The sequence below is a fragment of the Taurulus bubalis genome, assembly GCF_910589615.1.
Source record: "Taurulus bubalis genome assembly, chromosome: 12".
Taxonomy (NCBI): Eukaryota; Metazoa; Chordata; class Actinopteri; order Perciformes; family Cottidae; genus Taurulus; species Taurulus bubalis.
The window spans coordinates 22,159,301-22,176,433 of record NC_136600.1 but is presented as its reverse complement, the minus strand read 5'-3'; the positions used below and the strand labels follow the sequence as shown (position 1 = coordinate 22,176,433).

The 17,133-nt window shown below is 42.9% G+C and overlaps 2 protein-coding genes across 2 annotated transcripts; one reads left to right on the top strand and one right to left on the bottom strand.

Moving 5' to 3' along the window:
- Positions 1-87: 87 nt before the first annotated feature.
- Positions 88-3,816, top strand: ubxn11 (UBX domain protein 11; the record flags this gene model as incomplete). The annotated part of the gene is given in 14 exon segments (XM_079227358.1): positions 88-158; positions 244-284; positions 1,012-1,152; positions 1,298-1,398; positions 1,492-1,543; positions 1,627-1,703; positions 1,785-1,913; positions 1,915-2,145; positions 2,224-2,301; positions 2,376-2,499; positions 2,589-2,692; positions 2,791-2,864; positions 3,417-3,566; positions 3,648-3,816. Coding segments are annotated over 14 exon segments (1,542 nt in total).
- Positions 3,817-5,531: 1,715 nt separating this feature from the next.
- On the bottom strand, positions 5,532-16,794 carry cep85 (centrosomal protein 85). Its single transcript, XM_079227933.1, has 14 exons — positions 16,754-16,794; positions 15,819-15,878; positions 15,596-15,727; positions 10,989-11,782; positions 10,037-10,174; positions 9,668-9,775; positions 9,368-9,553; positions 8,674-8,826; positions 8,430-8,584; positions 8,204-8,321; positions 7,245-7,295; positions 7,038-7,145; positions 6,699-6,942; positions 5,532-6,597 (listed from the first exon to the last, which is right to left on the bottom strand). Exons 2-14 carry the CDS (start codon positions 15,856-15,858, stop codon positions 6,434-6,436), a joined length of 2,391 nt encoding a protein of 796 aa, XP_079084059.1. The 5' UTR covers positions 15,859-15,878; positions 16,754-16,794; the 3' UTR covers positions 5,532-6,433.
- Between the last annotated feature and the right edge of the window lie 339 nt (positions 16,795-17,133).

Here is a 17,133-nt window from a genome sequence, read left to right as displayed (position 1 = left end):
GCGAGGAGGAGCAGACACACGGCAGCTTAGAAAACTACGAAGCCTAAACTTCCCAAAAGTTGATCGGCCCGTCCAGCCTCGGGGACAATGAGCTCACCTTTGTCGATGCTGAAGAAAACGAGGCGCACTCCGCTGCAAGCCCCTCTGAACGAGCGATGGTAGGTTATCCAGAACACATCAAGGTGTTCACCTGTGAGGAAGTCATATAGGGAACTTATACATTCACCTGTGTTTGACCTGCAGCTGCAGACACAAAGTGCCTGTCAGGAGGAACATGTTGAAAGGTAGGTTTCTAGTCCAGTATTATACTAAACATGAAGACTCTACACTGACAGGTCACTAAAACAGCTCTCATGTTTACTCAACTTAGCGCACATACAAATACATAGTAAAATGATGTAAGATCTGAAAAGTTAGAGCTATTTGTTTTCCAAATGTTATGTTAAAGCATTGCATCTAGTTATTCTTTGCATTAATCAGCTGATCTTGTTTTGTTTTTTCAACATTGGAAAATAGCAAGAAATGCACATCACTATTACCCAGAGGGCACAGGGATACATTCACATTGCTTCACACAAATAATTAAAAAAATAATTAAATCCTCACATTTGACAAGCAGGAACCATAAACATTGTGATATATTTGATGAAAAATGACTTCATTAATGTTCGGTCAATTGACTAACTGAGTAATATAAAAAATATAGTTTTAGCTGTTGGGTAGTTTAATTGATAGCAAAGCATCATATTTGATAAGTTCTTCATAAATTTGTATGTAAAGTTAAATAGTTATAGTGGACTAAAAAAGTAGAATTGTTGTGTCCCTCTAAAAGCGTCATGAAAAGATAATACTCAAGTAATGTACTGTACCACAAATGTGTACTTCAATACACTAAATGTAGTAGGAGTTCATGTACTTAGTTACATGCCACCATTGACAATCACACTAGTCTAACAAACAGATTTTGGACTTTCACATATATATTTGTTTGTTGTGGGTTTTTTGCCTCAGAATTTCAGACCGCATTGGCTAATGATGACAATGATGATGATGATGATGATGATGAACCCTCTGATCCAACTCCTCCTCTGACCCGTCACACTGCAGCCAATGATGCCGCTACTTCAAAGTCAAAAGCCCCCTCAAAGAAAGGTATAAGTTAATACTACAACGTGTTCTATTCCAAAGTAAAATACATCTTTTGTTATTTGTTAGACAAACTTGTAGCTCGCCACATCAAAAGATGTACATTTGAAGACTGCAAAGGATGCTTTTACGTACTTTTAAGCCTCTTTAGGTGCTCCGCCAAGCGACTTTGAGCTGATGTCTGCCATGATGCGGCGGGTCAGCCTGCTGGAGCAAAAAGTGACGAGGCAAGCAAAGGAGATTGAGCGCAAGGTGAGGACACACACACACACACACCTCTGCCAGATGAGCATCACACTGTAAAACACCTTTCAAACACGTCACTTTGAACTTCTTTGAAAAAAGGATGAAAGGATTTCAGTGTTGGAGGCAGAGCGGAGGTCTCCGACAGAATCAGGTAACACATCTACAGACCTCAGTTGCACTGAACTTGTAAAACACAAAGGGTTTGATTGTGTCCCCGTCTGTGTGTGTGTTCAGAGAGCACCCGTCCGAGTGGCAGCGACAACCTCGAGAGGAGGTGCCGACAACTGCAGAGCCAAGTGTGTGAAATGGATGTAAGTTGATTTAATAAAACATTGTATTATGAAGTCAATGTTGTGATGACGTCATACTGACTGCTGATCCTGACCTTGCAGGGCTTTCTGAATGACTATGGTTTGATCTGGGTGGGAGATGATGAGAGTGAGCAGCCAGGTAGTCGAAACATTTACTTAATGTCACCGTATGTTTACCTAAAAAAAAGATTCCTAACATGTTTGGGTATCTTCCTTATGCAAAGACGCCTCTGTGGTCAGGGCCTTCGACATGAACTTTGACCTCGTGCTGCAGAGGACCAGGCAGCTGAGCATCCTGGCCGGGGAGGGAGAGTGTTTCGTCCAGTCGACAGCCAAGGGGGCCCAGTTGGCCAGAAAGGATCCCATCCAACTGGTTCTCTACCGCAACGGCATCGTCATGTTTGAGGGTCCTTTCCGCTCCTATGAGGAGCGCAGCACCCAGGTTAGCGCGGGAAACCGGTTTCATACTCTAACCTGGATTCCTTCTGCGGTTCGAACCCTCTTTCTTTGGTCTTTGCAGCAGTGCATGCAAGATCTGATGGACGGGTATTTTCCATCCGAGCTTGAAGAAAGATTTCCAGATGGTGTGCCCTTTGAGGTTTGTTTACTTTTTTCTAGAAGCAGATGTGCATTTGTGCGACTTTGCTACTTGTTTAAAATGCTTTTGTGCAGGTTCGTGACAGGCGAGATCAGGATTTCATCTCCAGGACACCTTGGAGTACGTTTCCTGGCGAAGGGAAGGCCATTCGTGGGCAGAAAGATGAACCATCGAATGCGGTCGGCTCTCAATTACCCGGTCCGTCCTGCATCTCGCCGTAACAATCAAAAGTGAGACCTGAAGAGGGAACTCCTCACTCTTATTCTCACGTTTCCTTCCGGCCACAGGCAAGAAGTTGAGCATGGATCAGTTCCTGAACCGGTTACCAAAAGTGGTAGTGAAGGCTGGCTGTGTGATTGACATCAGGGACTCGCTGAGGGCGGTCATGCAGGTGAGCAGCAAGCAGGGAGGATCCACCTCGTGCCTGCAGGTCTGGTGTTTTCAGCAGAAAGCAAATGCCTCATTGTCTAACAAGTACTTTCACCATAGGGTTCATCTGATGCACAGAGCAGCAACTCTGTGATCCTCGTGGACACACCGGCACTGCAGGTGCTACGAGAGAGGTATTAAAATTGCTGTCTTCCATTGTGTAAGCATATATATCGTACATTTTGTTGCCGAAGTTGGGAGGATACGGCAAAGTTTCTAAAGAAATGAATTTGAGGTAAATGATGAAAATAAAGGGTGCATAGTTTTAGAATATTTCCATTTGATTTTAAAGGTATAGTCACACAAATGTAAAGCTACTTGGGTTTAATAGGTCATTCAGTGTAAGATACTAGACGTATTGTATGGTCGTGTCAATAGGCGTTCAAATCATTTTCCATCTCTGCAACCGTGTAGAAGTTGCGAGTAAAAACAGGGATTATGGGGTTAAAGGAATTACAAGACCCGAGAACCCACGGCATGATGTAAAGGCTGATTAAAATGCTGATTTGGCCACAGCAGCTGATTGTAAAGACCTTGGAGATTACTGTACGCACTAGTCTGAGAAATAGGGCACCATGGGCATGTGGCAGGGTTCTGAGGCATTAAAATACCGAGTATGTTTTGAATTGTATGCCTGAATTACACTCGGTGTCATGACCATCACATCGGTCGTTTGCCGCCACCAGGCTGCAGACACCCAGCCCTGACCGGCCTTCCTCTCCCCGTGATGTCATCACTCTCAAGGTGAAATCAGAAGACGGGATTCATACGTACGTACTGAAAATGTGCATCTCAGAAACAATGGGTCACCTGCGGCGGCATCTGGAACAACACAGGTGAGAAACCTGACAGTATCTTTCCGTTAGCTTCCCTCTTTACGACATAACACTGGTTGCTCGTGTTTTCTTGCATTACAGAGGAGGCGGACTCCCTGGTTATGACATCATCAGTGCGTACCCACAGTGCCGCTTCGATGACGACAGCCAGACGCTCCAATCATGTGGACTCACGACTAATGCTACTCTGCTGATGCGAAAGAGGAAACGCCCTCCTTCCCTGACTGAAGTCAATAAAGTGAAGCTGTAAAAAGGTTTTTGCATCGGTTTTCTGCACGGCCGTCATTTGGGCTCTTCGTAGTAGAAAAGCACAGGTGTTACTAATCACACTAACGATGGCTCACAACTATTAGTGTCCCAGAAAGTCGATATGGTGAAAAACCCCTGACCCGACGCCAGCGGGCACCGTTTTGATGTAATGTAACATGAGTACAGGGAAACTGAGTTGGTGGTCCAGCGTGACTGAATCAATGTGACTGATGGCGGAAACACATTTTATGACACAGACCGAAAGAAACAGACTCTAATGTGGCTTGATCGATCATGTCATAGCTGATACCCAATCGGCTTAGTTGGGAAGAAATATATATATGTATAATTATTTTTTAAACCCTTTTAGATCACATCCCGGCCATATTGTGCATCGGATTATTATATTTCCAAAAAAAACAAAACAATTTCGTTGTATATTTATTATTTACAAATCTTATCTTCTTGGGAAAAAAAAAAAAAAAAAAGTATAAGTAAACTAGTAACAACCAATTATATCGTGACAGACATCAATCAGCAACTTTTAATGAAGGGGCAGTAAAGAGGGGTACGTGTGTGCGTGTGTGTGTGTGTGTCTCTGCATCAAGCCACATTTGAAGACCACCCACTTTTTAGGGATCCACTCAAATGCAAAGGCTTTAATTTAGATCCCGCTTGAAACTACACCGCTTAAATATTCTGTTCCACTGGGGAACGCTTAGGGTACAGATGCTAAAGACGCTTGAAGTTCCACTTCTCTGGGTCTCTAATCGGATACGTTTCACGGCTCTGGGCTTTCTGCACAGGAGGAATGAAAATACAGTATTTAAATATCTAAATTAAAACAAAACTAAATGTTGAAAATCTTTATTTCTAAAATATGCAAATACTAACAAGGACAAAAGTATGAAAATATAAACATCTTTTTCCCTTTTGCAAAACATTTGAGATGTTAAGGCATGCGGAGCCCGACTTTCCAACGATACATCTTGTGCTACTCAAGTTTTTAGAAGGTCCCATGAAATGAAAAATGGCTCGTCTGTCCCTGGGTGTGCTGCTCTGTATAATGTGTCAAAAAAGTTATTGTTGCATATATTTATATTAAAATCCCTTTCTCCACCTGTTTTTTTCTTTTTAAATGGCTTATCCTGCACTCGGGGAAAACATAAAACTCCATCCAGTACAATGTGATTGGTGCTTTGGGGCTGAACCAGCCAACCCCTCCCATCAGCATCACATTGGATTAAAACACACTCCTCTTTCCCTCAATGGCTGAAGCCAATCTTTACACTCATCAGGCCCAACATGGTGTCTAACATGAAACATCAAAGCACAGGGAAGAAGAAGAAAAAATTACAATCTAAAAAGACACTTCATGGGACCTTTACACAAGTTCCCTCAAACATTTTAGCACATTAAAGCAACGCATTAGGAGGCTTTCACAGAGTTGTCAATGCAAAAACAATAAAAAATAAATACTGAAGATTAATACTGTTTCTCAGACACACATTCATCAAACAGTTAACCACTCTGTCAAATGCGAGTCAGCCATTATCAACCTGAAATGTACAGTAAACTATGACGTTATTCCTCTACATGGAGCAGATTCTGCAACGGTCACCCAGACGGAAGAGTTTTAACTCGCTATGTGTACCTGCCAGGAACAAAAAAAAAAACAGTTTCGGGGGGCCTCCACAAACTCTTTGATGTGGCCCCAAAGGTATCTGCTACATTCAGAGTCAGGGAATGTATCGACTAATCCCACTGGTTAATACGCTGAGAGAAAGGTCATATTGGAAGAGTCCGCTGCAGCCCTTTGTGGTTCGTCGAGCATGAATTAGCATTGTGGTTGCAAACGTGACAGAAAGGCACATGTTGGTATTCATTCAGAACAAGGCCTGCAGCAGATAGAAGCATTCACAAACATTCACCACCAGAGTTTCTTTGGTAATTAAACTGTTGTAGGCCCGTTGGTGTGAGACGCCGATTTGGTATTAAACCCTTCAATATCAAGTCATATACCGCACAGCAGAGTCTTTCGTTACAGTGTTCACCATCTTAAATAATGGTACGTTAGTAACATTTACTTGTGAATTCAGATAAAAGCACAGGTTTAAAAAAAAAAAAAAAAAAAAAAAAAAGTTTCAGTTGATTGTCAACCACTTCTTGGATAATTTCCCCTCGAGAGGGAAATTCAGATTTAAATAAATTATATTTGTCTGGACTTCTACACAAATGGTTATCCACGAGAGTGGAACTAACGTATAATAAGACTGTTTGGTTACTGACAGTATTCATGTCATCATTGATTTAAAAAAGAAAGAAAAAGAACACACGACGCTTAAGGATCAAGTACTAGAGGTAAGTTATTTTCCGTTAGCCCTTGGACTGAAATAGATGAACTCACCGGGGGGGATGGGAGGGTGCTGAGCTACAGGCAGGCTGGAAACTCAACGTAGAGTCAGTCGAGAGAAGTAGAAGCGAAACCATTTGGGCTTTCCTCTGTCCTCATTTTAAGAACATTTTAATTGAGTCCCCCTTTCTGACATTCAGTAAGAGCCCGTTTTAGATGCTTCAGCGGCGTATTCAAGTTTTCCTACGTCACCCGGATGGCGAGGTTACTGGGTAATGCAGTTTTCTCCCATGTCCTGCGCGTACCGGTCCAGTATTACGTTGCGTAGTTCCTCGACGTCCCGACGGAGTTGCTGAGCTTCAACCAGCTTCTTCTGCAGCACCTCTGGACTCATCCAGTCCTCGCCGTGCTCTGCCACTGGTGGAGGCGCTGGGGGGGGAGAACAAAAACAGCACTCATCATGATTCATGTTGCACAATTAAATATTTCACAACACTGACAACAAAAATATATATGCAAGCAGTGCTTACATGTGAGACCAAGCAGCAGGGAGAGGTTGGGATCCTGTCCCTGAGCTCTCTGGGTCAGAATGCTGCACAGAGAGCGCAAATCACTGAGGCAGGACGCAATCTCTACATGAAGGCTCCGTGTGAGACGAGTCCCGGCTGGCTGCAGGGCCGAGGACGCCTGGTGAGAGCTCCTCTGCTCTGGATCGCTCATTTGCTCCTGCAGGGTCATGTTCTGCTCCATCAGTTCCTGGTTCTGGGCCGACAGCTGAAACGCAGCAACCCGGACCAACATTATTATTATATTACTCTCGGAATACTACACTAAGACACGGGAGCGTTTGTTTTAGTCTATTGCCTCACCTCCTTCATGGCTGTGTGGAGCTCTAACACATTCTGCTCTTTGGCCAACACATCTTCTCTGATAGCCTGAGAGCTGCTCTCTTCCTGGGATATCTGCTCCTCCAAAGCCTGCAGACACAGACAATTAAAAATACATCACAAATGTTAGAGATTCATTATGGAGACGATAAACTTTTTCTTTTAGACTCATCGTGAAGAGATACACACCTGGATCTGGGTGCCGAGCTGTTCCATCATTCTGTGCTGCTTCTCAATGACCTGCAAAGAGAAGAATTGAGCTTTAACACAATGCAACCATCAACTTGTAGTCTTTTGATTTTTTAAATATAAAAATACATCAATGACGCTTTCCAATGCCTGTTCTGTAGGACTGGGAGGTTGTGACCTTAGCTTTGTGGAAATGTGTGCGTTTACGACCGGAAGCGTTTACTTTACAGCACAGAAAGTATGCTAAACATTACAGACATGAACAGAGTAGCTACACTTAAAAAACAAGGACAAACCAGACTGACAAATATTACTTGGAAGAGGTCAAGTTCAAACTACTTCACTAGTTGTGCTTATGGTATTTTGGGGCAGCTGTACAGGTGATGCAAGAAGGAACATAATGACATTATTGACAAATAGATCATGGGGACAAACTAGAAAAGGACTCATTCTAGCTCAACATGCAAGGTTCAACTACTGAATCAATAGGGATAATGTTTTGCCATATATATATATATATATATATATATATATATATATATAAAAATCAAATCTGTCCCACAAGTATGTTGAGCACTGCAACGACTATGATGGAGTCATTTAGTAATGACCGTGACTTACTAAAACAAACAAAGTCAAAACACAGATTAAAAGGAGCAGCTTTACTGCTTGGCTGAGCTTTTGACCTCTGGGTAGCCTTGTTTTAAAAAGTTTCACTTCCCCTACATATATTTACCATACCTTCTACGGAAGAAATATATCTGGCAGGTGCAATTGTTGTTCCTTGTCACATGACATGTGTGCGTCAGATTCCCAGAGTGGAACTATTTTCATCTGAGAACAGTCGCGGCGGCGTGAAGAAATAGTTTGCGCACCGCGACATCGTCACTCTCGCTTTTGAGCCCAACGCACGTCTACACCGACAACAATGGATGTGTGAACGGCCCCAAAAAACAGACCTTTTTGAGTCTCTGCTGCTCCTCTCTCAAAGCATTGTTCTCTCCTCTGAGCTTCTCCATATCCAGGGAAGGAAGTCTGGCTCCATCCTCAAGGCCCTGCTGTACCCGCTGCTGCATACTGATGAAGACAAAAATAAAAAAACATTATGCAGAGTTATTACCAGTCTAATTAACATGTCCACAGAGAGGATGGTGCGTTGTTGTTGGACTGTGTGGTTGTACGTACTCAGTAATGGTGGTCAGCAGGTCCCTCTCCCTGCGTTTCTGATCTTCCATCTGTGTGTCTTTTTCTCGTAGTTGTGAGTGCGTCGTCTCTAGACAGACCTCCAATTCTCGCACCCTCTCTTGTAGCTGAGCTGCCTGCTGTTCAGCCTCGACAAGCTGACCAACACAAACACATGTCCAGGGTTAATGATCGACACACCTCGGCCCAGTAACAATGGATGAAACGGAAGCAGAAACGTCCTGACCTGCTTGTTCTGACTCTGGTAATCCTCCAAGGTGGGCAGGTCGGCTAGATAGCGCTCAAGAGTCTCAATACGCTGCTGGTTCTCTCTCTTCAGCTCCGTCTCTTTTTGACACTTTTTCTTCAGGTTGTTAATGTGTTTGTCTCGACTGCGGATCTGCACGGAGGTAAAAATGGTAAGTGGGATAATATGCACAAAAAGGAACAAGTAATAGGTGTTCATAACTCAAGGGGAGAACATGTGAGGAAACTGTTCCTACAAACAGTCCCATGTTGGCCTGAGGGAAGCCACTTCAGCTCCTCTCATTATTCTTTCTCCAGGAAAATGAGTAGGTGAACTTGTTATGCTTACAGTTACACACAACGTCTATTCATCCATTTATGTACGGAGCTTAATAAATGATTTTATCAATAGCATCTCAGATCATGTGGGGAGTGAAGTTCCCTGTTCAGTGTTTTCTATGTTTGTCCTATAATATCAGGTGGATGTACAGTTGTGGCAGGATTTTCAACAGGATTTGAACATCTTCTCTTCATTACTAACAATAAAAGTACAGAGAAAATACAAATAAAAAATGCCTTGTAAAATAGAGATTGCCATTTAAACTCCTCCATTACATTGATTTACTTAATGTTAATCTGTGTTTCGCTTGCTTGCAACACTGCATGTTATGAAGGTCTGTTAGGAAAGCACAAACCCTCTCTTCCTGTTTCTTCATCTCCTCCGCATGTCTCTCACAGCTCTCCTTCAGGCTGTCCGTTAGTCGGCGTGTCTCTGCCTCGACTGTCCCCAGTCTGCGCTCTGCCTCCACTTTCTCCAGAACAACACAGTCGGTGCGCTCAGTAAACTGCGCCCTCAGGAAGGCGTTCTCCCTCTGGGCCTCCTGTAAAGCCAGAGTGCAATAGTTAGGTTTCTACGGTTCTTACGGGTAAATAGTTTGTAAGACACAGGGTTTCCCCGCGTTTGTTGGTGGGAGCTGGTGCATGTCGTCACTAACCTGTAGCCTCAGCATACACATATCCCCGTAAGAAGATCCTCGACCCATGAGGGCTCCATGGACTTGCAGCTCGCTTTCCCTCAGACGCTGCTCCAACTGGGTCATGTGCTGATTTTGTCTGCATCAGGACCAGGTCCAACCAATCAACACAAGAAAACCAACAAAGTCATCAACATTGCAGAAAAACTATGTGTAAAAAGCACTGTATAGGCTCTGGCTTACAAACAAATATGTAAACTATATTAAATCTTTTGAACAGACTGATTTTTGCAATTTCACAGTATGAAATCAAAGCTCATCACAAAATTCCTGATTGTAAAATAGTCCCAGAATGTCACTACATGAGCAGTAAAACCCGTCTCAAAACACTTGCCTCTCAATGATGAGCTCCTTCTCCTTTAGCAGACTCTCACTGGCTTTAACCAGAGCATCCCATTTGCCAGAATCTGTGTGAACGGGTGTCGAGTACAGAGATGGGTACTGTGGGCCAACTCCACCGCTCATAAGCTGTGACCAAAAGACAAACGGCATGCGGCGGTTAGAGCTGCATGATGTGGAGAAAACATGTAGCGGTGATGAGACGCGACTATTTACAAATGTGCATATGTTTACAGTGCCAATTCCATTTTTAAGAATATAATATAATTCCACCTAAAAGACTATATAAAGGCTTTCCCCTAACACATACTGAAAGCATAACGTTATCTTGCAAGAAGTTCAATTTCTTCATTCAGATAAAACCTCTATGGGTCCGATCGGATTTTGTGTTTGAATATTCTGCCCAGTCTCAGCATTTCAAATGTGTAAAAAGTTTTATTAAATTGCGTTAAAGTGATAACGTGAATGTCAGCACGCAGAATGAGGAAGTCACTCCAGGGTGGCGCTCAGTCAGCATATGCCGTGGGGCAACACTGCTGAAATGGTAAAGAGCTGTTGTGTAAAACTAATTTACCATGACAAGAGATTTTTACAAACTGCCAACGGAAGCTTGTCTAGTGTTGATCAAGCAAAGGATTTCTGTAATGTATCATGTAATAAAATAAACCTGAAAATGTTGCTTATTGACTGAACAAATCCTGCCATAAACTAAGACAAGCAGCCTGTATGGCTTTGAGTATTAATTCATGGAAAGTTATTTTTCCAATGCTGACCAACATGAGTCAGAAACTATATTTATGACCTCATTTCAAATGTCCACAAACAAGAGCAGTGAACGTTATGAAACAAATAAAAAAAAAGGAAAACTCTCTACATCCCCTAGTTTGTGTTTCTTTCCCCCTAATGTAATATACACCATTGTCTTTCTAGGATAAATGCTTACCTGCATTTGTTCCACTTTCATGCGTAAACTTTCCAGTTGCTGCTTATGTTGCTGTTGTTGCTGCCAGTTGGACAGTTCACCACATCTGTCCTGCCGCAATGGCTCATATCCCTTGGAGCCGGCATGCTCCCTCAGCAGAGCCTGTGTCTGCAGACTGAGAGGGTTTGCATAAACTCCAGCAGATCCGGCCGCACCATGCAGACTGCCTCTCTGATTAGAGGTTTCTGCTGTGCCGGGAACCCCAGTCCTAGCTTCAGGCAGAACCTTATAGCTGTGCTCCATGCCGCCTCTGTAGGCCTCAGACACACAGTCTGGGGGGTCTCTAATCCCGGTCGCCTGTAATCGGAGTCTGACATCGGGGCACAACCCGCCCAAAAGGGCTGACTGATTTAGCGTAGGCTCCACAGCAGGAGTGTCAAACCTCTGGCACTCATCCATCCGTGTGTAATCCGAGGGGAAGAGCGTGTGATCCAGCCCATTGACCAGGCTGCGGTAACGGTTCAGGCAGTCTGGCTTTGGCCCCGCATGATCACCTCCCACACCGTCCTGAGCATCCAGGTTGGGCGAAGATGCCGATTTGGAGAGAGAGGAGGAAGACTTTGAAGTGGAGCCACTTGTGGTTCTGGAGCCAGAGGAAGACCTGTGACCCGCAGAGGGCCGAGAGTCCTCCTGGACCAATGACTGAGGCTTAGAGGCCGGGGCTCCGGCCGTGGATGGCATGACATGTGCAGTGGGTATGGGGATCTGACTGCGGATGGGCTGGAAAGGGGGGCTGCTGCTGGAACTGCAGAAATCTTAAAAAGAAGAAAGAGTCATTGGAAATGAATTTAAGAGCGACTCCCTCACTTTTCAATATACAGATAGATCTTGTTAAAATCAGAGAAGCATATCTAGAACACTACTGCGGGCTATTTTCTCTATTTTCAGTCAGTGGTGTAAAGTAGATGCAGCAGGTTTATGGGTGGCCTAGTTTGATGATGAGGTGTCACCACTGAAAGAATTAACTGGCTCCGACTGACTCAACCCAGGGAATAGGCTTATAATAGACTTAAACTAATGCGCAGAATAAACGCTCTGTATTACATGATTAACTCAAACATATGTTGCTATATAGCATTGAAAAGCTTGTCTTAGTTGCCATGCCTGAGTATACATGTAAAACCACTCTACTCTTACAATAGAATTTTTTTTCACTTTTTCAACAACATACAAAAGAGAAGCTCCCTTAGACTTCAGAGTATGAACCCAATGCCCACCGTTAAGCATGCACAACAATGTTAACCGTCTTCATTTGGAAACTTGAGAGATCAACTTCAGAAGCACAGTGAACATCACCACAAACAACCTACAGACATCTCTACAAGCCCCGACGCAATTCAAAGTTACATAACTCTGATTTTAAAAACAGCATTACAAACCTGAGAGATCTGTTGAAGTCTGGAAACCTCACTCGGAAGCAACAAACATGTTATTAGCAGTGGCATGTTTTCTACAGCTGAACTGAGGTGAGCTCAGCTGAAGAACGCTTGAAATCAAAACCAAAGTCCGTCCTGTGCATTTCTGGACTGTACCAAATCGACCGATAAAGCCAAGACTGACAGCGGCGCAGCAGGCCGGCCCTGTGCCCAAACGGTATTGTCCTAGAACAGCCAAACCAGCCTGTACCAGGTTCTGAGCAAACACACAAACAGGCATACACCGGAAAGGTTAGGAGTATTTATAGCCCACCTCTCATGTTACAGAGTGATCTGTGGGTGCCGCTTATTTAAGCACCTTGCCTCCTCCCACTGTAACATCACACACACACACACCTAAAGTCAATAACTTAATGCAATATGTTTTTCCTGCCCAAACAACAACATTAGATAAACTAGAACCGTTTCGCAATCACAGAAGAAAATAAGAGGTACACATACTATGAAAACATCAAGTTTTAACAAAAGATAAAACTTCACATATTAAAAAAAAGCCTCCGGGCTACACTGATTCATCATGACTGGCTAGAACAAGTCTAAACTAGTTGGAAAGTAGAACATTTGCTATATGTTCGCTGAACAGACATTCTTGCCATTACCTGCAGCTGTAAAGACCCCGCTACTAAAATAAAAAAAACAAAGATCCTTCTTATTTAAACAAAAACAACAACCTAACACCTGGCTTTCTAAAGCTGTTTAATTTAAGCCCCAAGTATGCTATATACATCATTATTTACAACAGGTCATGATTGTGTGCTAAATTTGGGGCTAATTGTCATGTTGCTAGGCACGACTGTCTCTTCAAGTGTCAGGACAAAGCTGAACAAGCACCAGTAGCATTCTCAACAGTAAAACAAGGGAGGTCTGAAGAGTTAGTCATTAAAACAAGCTCAAATCAAGAAAACAGCTATAACTCAAATGTATCCAAAGAACACACCACATAAACATGTGCAGGGTTGGAAAACAAAACAAAACATGCAAACCTAATAACCGATAGATATTAAGAATTTAAAAGTATCCGGCCCACGATTGCTTGGATGATGCCTCAACCTTGCTTGGCTCAAGGCCTTTAAATCTGCTCACTCCACCGAATGAGTGGACTGAAACGAGTTGACAATTCTGTCTGCGTTTAGGCAAGCTTCAACTTTCCTCGGAATGTTGTCTTATAACGAAGCTCCATGAACAGTGCGCTCAGGACTTGTAAGACAACACTGGACACTTCCAGATTAAGCCTATTCAGTTATTTGGAAGATGTAGAAGATATGCGTCTACTAACATTACAAGCTGTTCTCTACACCTCCCCTTTGCAGGTTTAAGCTACATCCACTCTGATACGTTTCCGTTTTAAAACGCATATCTTTTTCTACTTTTAGGTTTTGCGTCCACACTATAGTCCAGAGTTCTAGAGCACCTAAAACGAAGGAGTTGGAAAACACTACCGATGCCGCGTAAACTCCAGGGTTACCACGTAGTGTGGACAGGCGCTGAACCGGAGATCTTTGAAAACGATTTAAAAAAAGTTGCCTTTCTTATCGATCGAATACCAGTGGTATATTCAACATGGATAACGGATTACAGGCACTTCTTAACTTGTTGTGCATACTAGCAGCTTATGTGAAGTTGAATTCTGCATTTTATAATTCTACTACTGCTGACATGAGGAAGAAGCAAGCTGTTATTGCAGCAATTAGAGCACAGCCTGTCCAGCGTAACTATACGCCCTACATTTTAAGTCACGGTTTGTGGCTTTGAGGAGGCCGATGTACACTAAACGGAGGACTTTCCTTGTTTTATCAATGCTTATTTTGTTCTGCACACCTATTGTAAAGTTCACAAAGAAACTGAAAACAAACAAAAGCATAAATGCTCTCCAGTGCGACAGACACACAGAGCTACAAGTGTGAGAACAGACAACAAAACCGAGAGGAAACGAGTGAGAGAAGTGTGTTGACCAAAACTATTGACCCATAATCTAGTCAATTTGGATTTGTAAATTATCATATGAGAAAGAGAATGACCTGCAGCCTTGTAACCAAGTTTAAAAAACAAAACCTAATTTTTTCCCACTACATTTTTCTGTTTTAGTATATAGAGGAAGTTCTTAAGTATCAAGCACAACCTTTTATTATTTAAGAGTACTAAAATACTCTGTTGTATTTTCTGTAACAAAGAACAAATCTACTTCCTGTTTACACCAGCACCCGCATGCCCAGTATACGTGAATAGTCATGTGATATTCAAAATCATTTCGAAACCCCGGTTTTAAAAGAAAACATATTAGTGTTGATGTAGCCTGCAGCATAAATACCAGATTTGTAAAGTTCAAACCCTACAATGTTGATATACGTCTGATGTTTTTTCAGCCCATTATTTTGTTGTGATTTCTGTTACACAAGGGACCATCCACCCCAGCTGGCCAGCTGTTACATGGAACCTCTCAGATACTGTGTGTTATTTTTTCCACTCATTGTAGACACGTATTATAGTACAAACACAGGTACGCCCCACTCCAGTGATATTTACATTTTCTCTAGAGGGACATTCCCATTTAAAAATCAATAAATATATTTTTTTTTAAACCTTGTTGACTAGACGTGACATTTAACATCACAGGCAAGGTTCAGTTTCCATTTAGTTGTCCAGTCCTGTCATCCCAACACCCCATCCTCTCAATTAACTATTACGCCAGAGTATTGCAGCAGAGATGTGGGGCATTTTTGTCTGGGACTTTAATCTACCTCTGCAAATCTCCCGAGGACCCACAGTGGATCATCAACATTTTTCTCACTCTTTAAATAGCCCAAGAAACGCCAAGACAGACTTGAAGAGTCTTTTTAACCTTAGTGCAAATAAGGGGTTGTGGTTAAGTCTGTAGGCCATGCGTGGTCTCTCACTACATAGTACATGACCGTTTTCAACTTTCAAGCGAACGCCAATTTAGAGGTACAGAAGTTAAATGGTAAACAACCATGTTGCAGCACAGTTATCCTGAAATAGTGCATATATGCAGCTGATCAGAACCACCCACCTCTGGCTGTAAAGAGTACAAACTAGGCCTCCGATGACACAGTCTCCAAAACAATGTCACACAACACATGCTGGGGATGGGAAAGAACAAGTTAAAGTCATCACCTTCTGTGCTGTCAGATGCTGAGGTGCCAAGACCAGTGTCCCCGCTGTCCGCTGTTCCAGGCCGGCGGCCAAAGCGGCTTTGAAACTTCTCCGTCACAGCTGGTGTCTGCCACTCCATGTCAGCAAACCGGGCTAATGTGCATTTGGAAAACAACGGAGGAGTAAATCAACACATTGTGAAATGACATATAGTTTACATTTTGACTGCAAGGTGTCAACTTACCAGCTGGTTTTGATTCAATATATCTGTGTGAGGTTGTCATTCCATACAAGACACCCTCCCCTGATTGAGATGAGGAAACAAATACATTATAATACAGTATAGACACATTGACAAGAGGGTTGTCTAGTTTTACAAAGCATGAATCAACTTGATATAATTATCATTAGCCGAACTCTTGGAATATCTAGATGAGTAAAGTTTCAATCTCTGACAAGCAACTCTTAAAATTCAGTCAACTGAGAAAACAAAGACAGAAGCAGGTAACTGGGACTTTCTGACGAACCAGGGACTGTTGAGATTATTAAGTAAACGTCCATAGCCTCGGATACAACAGCTGTTAGCCATTGACTGATCTGCTCACCTATCAAACCCATCTGCCCCATAACAACCTCGAGTGTGTTTTATCTGAGTAGCAACAAAAATAACAACATGAGCACATGTCGTCCCGTTACACGACGTGTTACAAACATTTATATCCCCGAGAGGCGACCGGAAGTTGTACATTACGTGAGGAAAGTAAATCTAGGCTACGTGCTGATGCCGACAAGCCGTTTGAGACAAATCCTCTTAAATAACTAGCTAGCTAACGTTAACTTAAAAAGGAAATGACGCGCTATCAGCTAGCTGATCGTAACTAATTGCTAAATTACATTTAATAAAATGTTGCAAGATAAATGTAAGTAGATATATAACTGCATACGTCTGCGCTGCTTTAAAGCGACAACTTTTTGATGTTTTCTTCGACACAACATTAGCTAGATTTAACTGCCCTGCACCGTTACCCATTTTAGCGAGCTAATCCACGACCAACCCGTTTCCGTCCAACAAGCTAGCCGCTAACTCATCGTTACTCCGGTGAACGTTAACGTGACAAAGCTCTGCGGACGTTACTGAAGCTAACTTGTCTGTATGCGCAGAGTTAAACGTTACTTCACCTTTAGTTTCCACGTAAACACAGACTGCGGTAAAAAAATCTCGGTTTAAAGCTGGAAACCGGAGCTGAATCTGAACCATCCGCTCCTGTTGTTCGTCCGCGAGCCAACGGAACACACGAAGACACAACGGCCGCTTGTTTTGTGTCACGGGACCGCCCGATGGAAAGTGACGCTTTATGTTGTCTGAGAAACCGTTTGTGGGTTTTCTGCCTGCAAGGTGTCTTCACTCCGCTCGGGTTACATTTGCAGGATACAGCCCACGCGACGGTCGCGAGACTCTTGAAATGTTTCGCTCGTGCAGCTAAAGAGATTACTAGGTTGTTCTGCCTTAGAACCACAAACTACTACATACACACAAAACGAGCGAACCTAACACATAT

Coding starts and splice junctions, on each gene's coding strand:
- cep85 (XM_079227933.1), bottom strand. CDS start 15,858: ATGACAACCTCACACAGATATATTGAATCAAAACCAGCTG. Junction 9,776..10,036: donor AGCTCATCATTGAGAGGCAA/GTGTTTTGAGAC, acceptor AGACAAAATCAG/CACATGACCCAGTTGGAGCA. Junction 7,296..8,203: donor AGCAGCAGAGACTCAAAAAG/GTCTGTTTTTTG, acceptor TTCTCTTTGCAG/GTCATTGAGAAGCAGCACAG.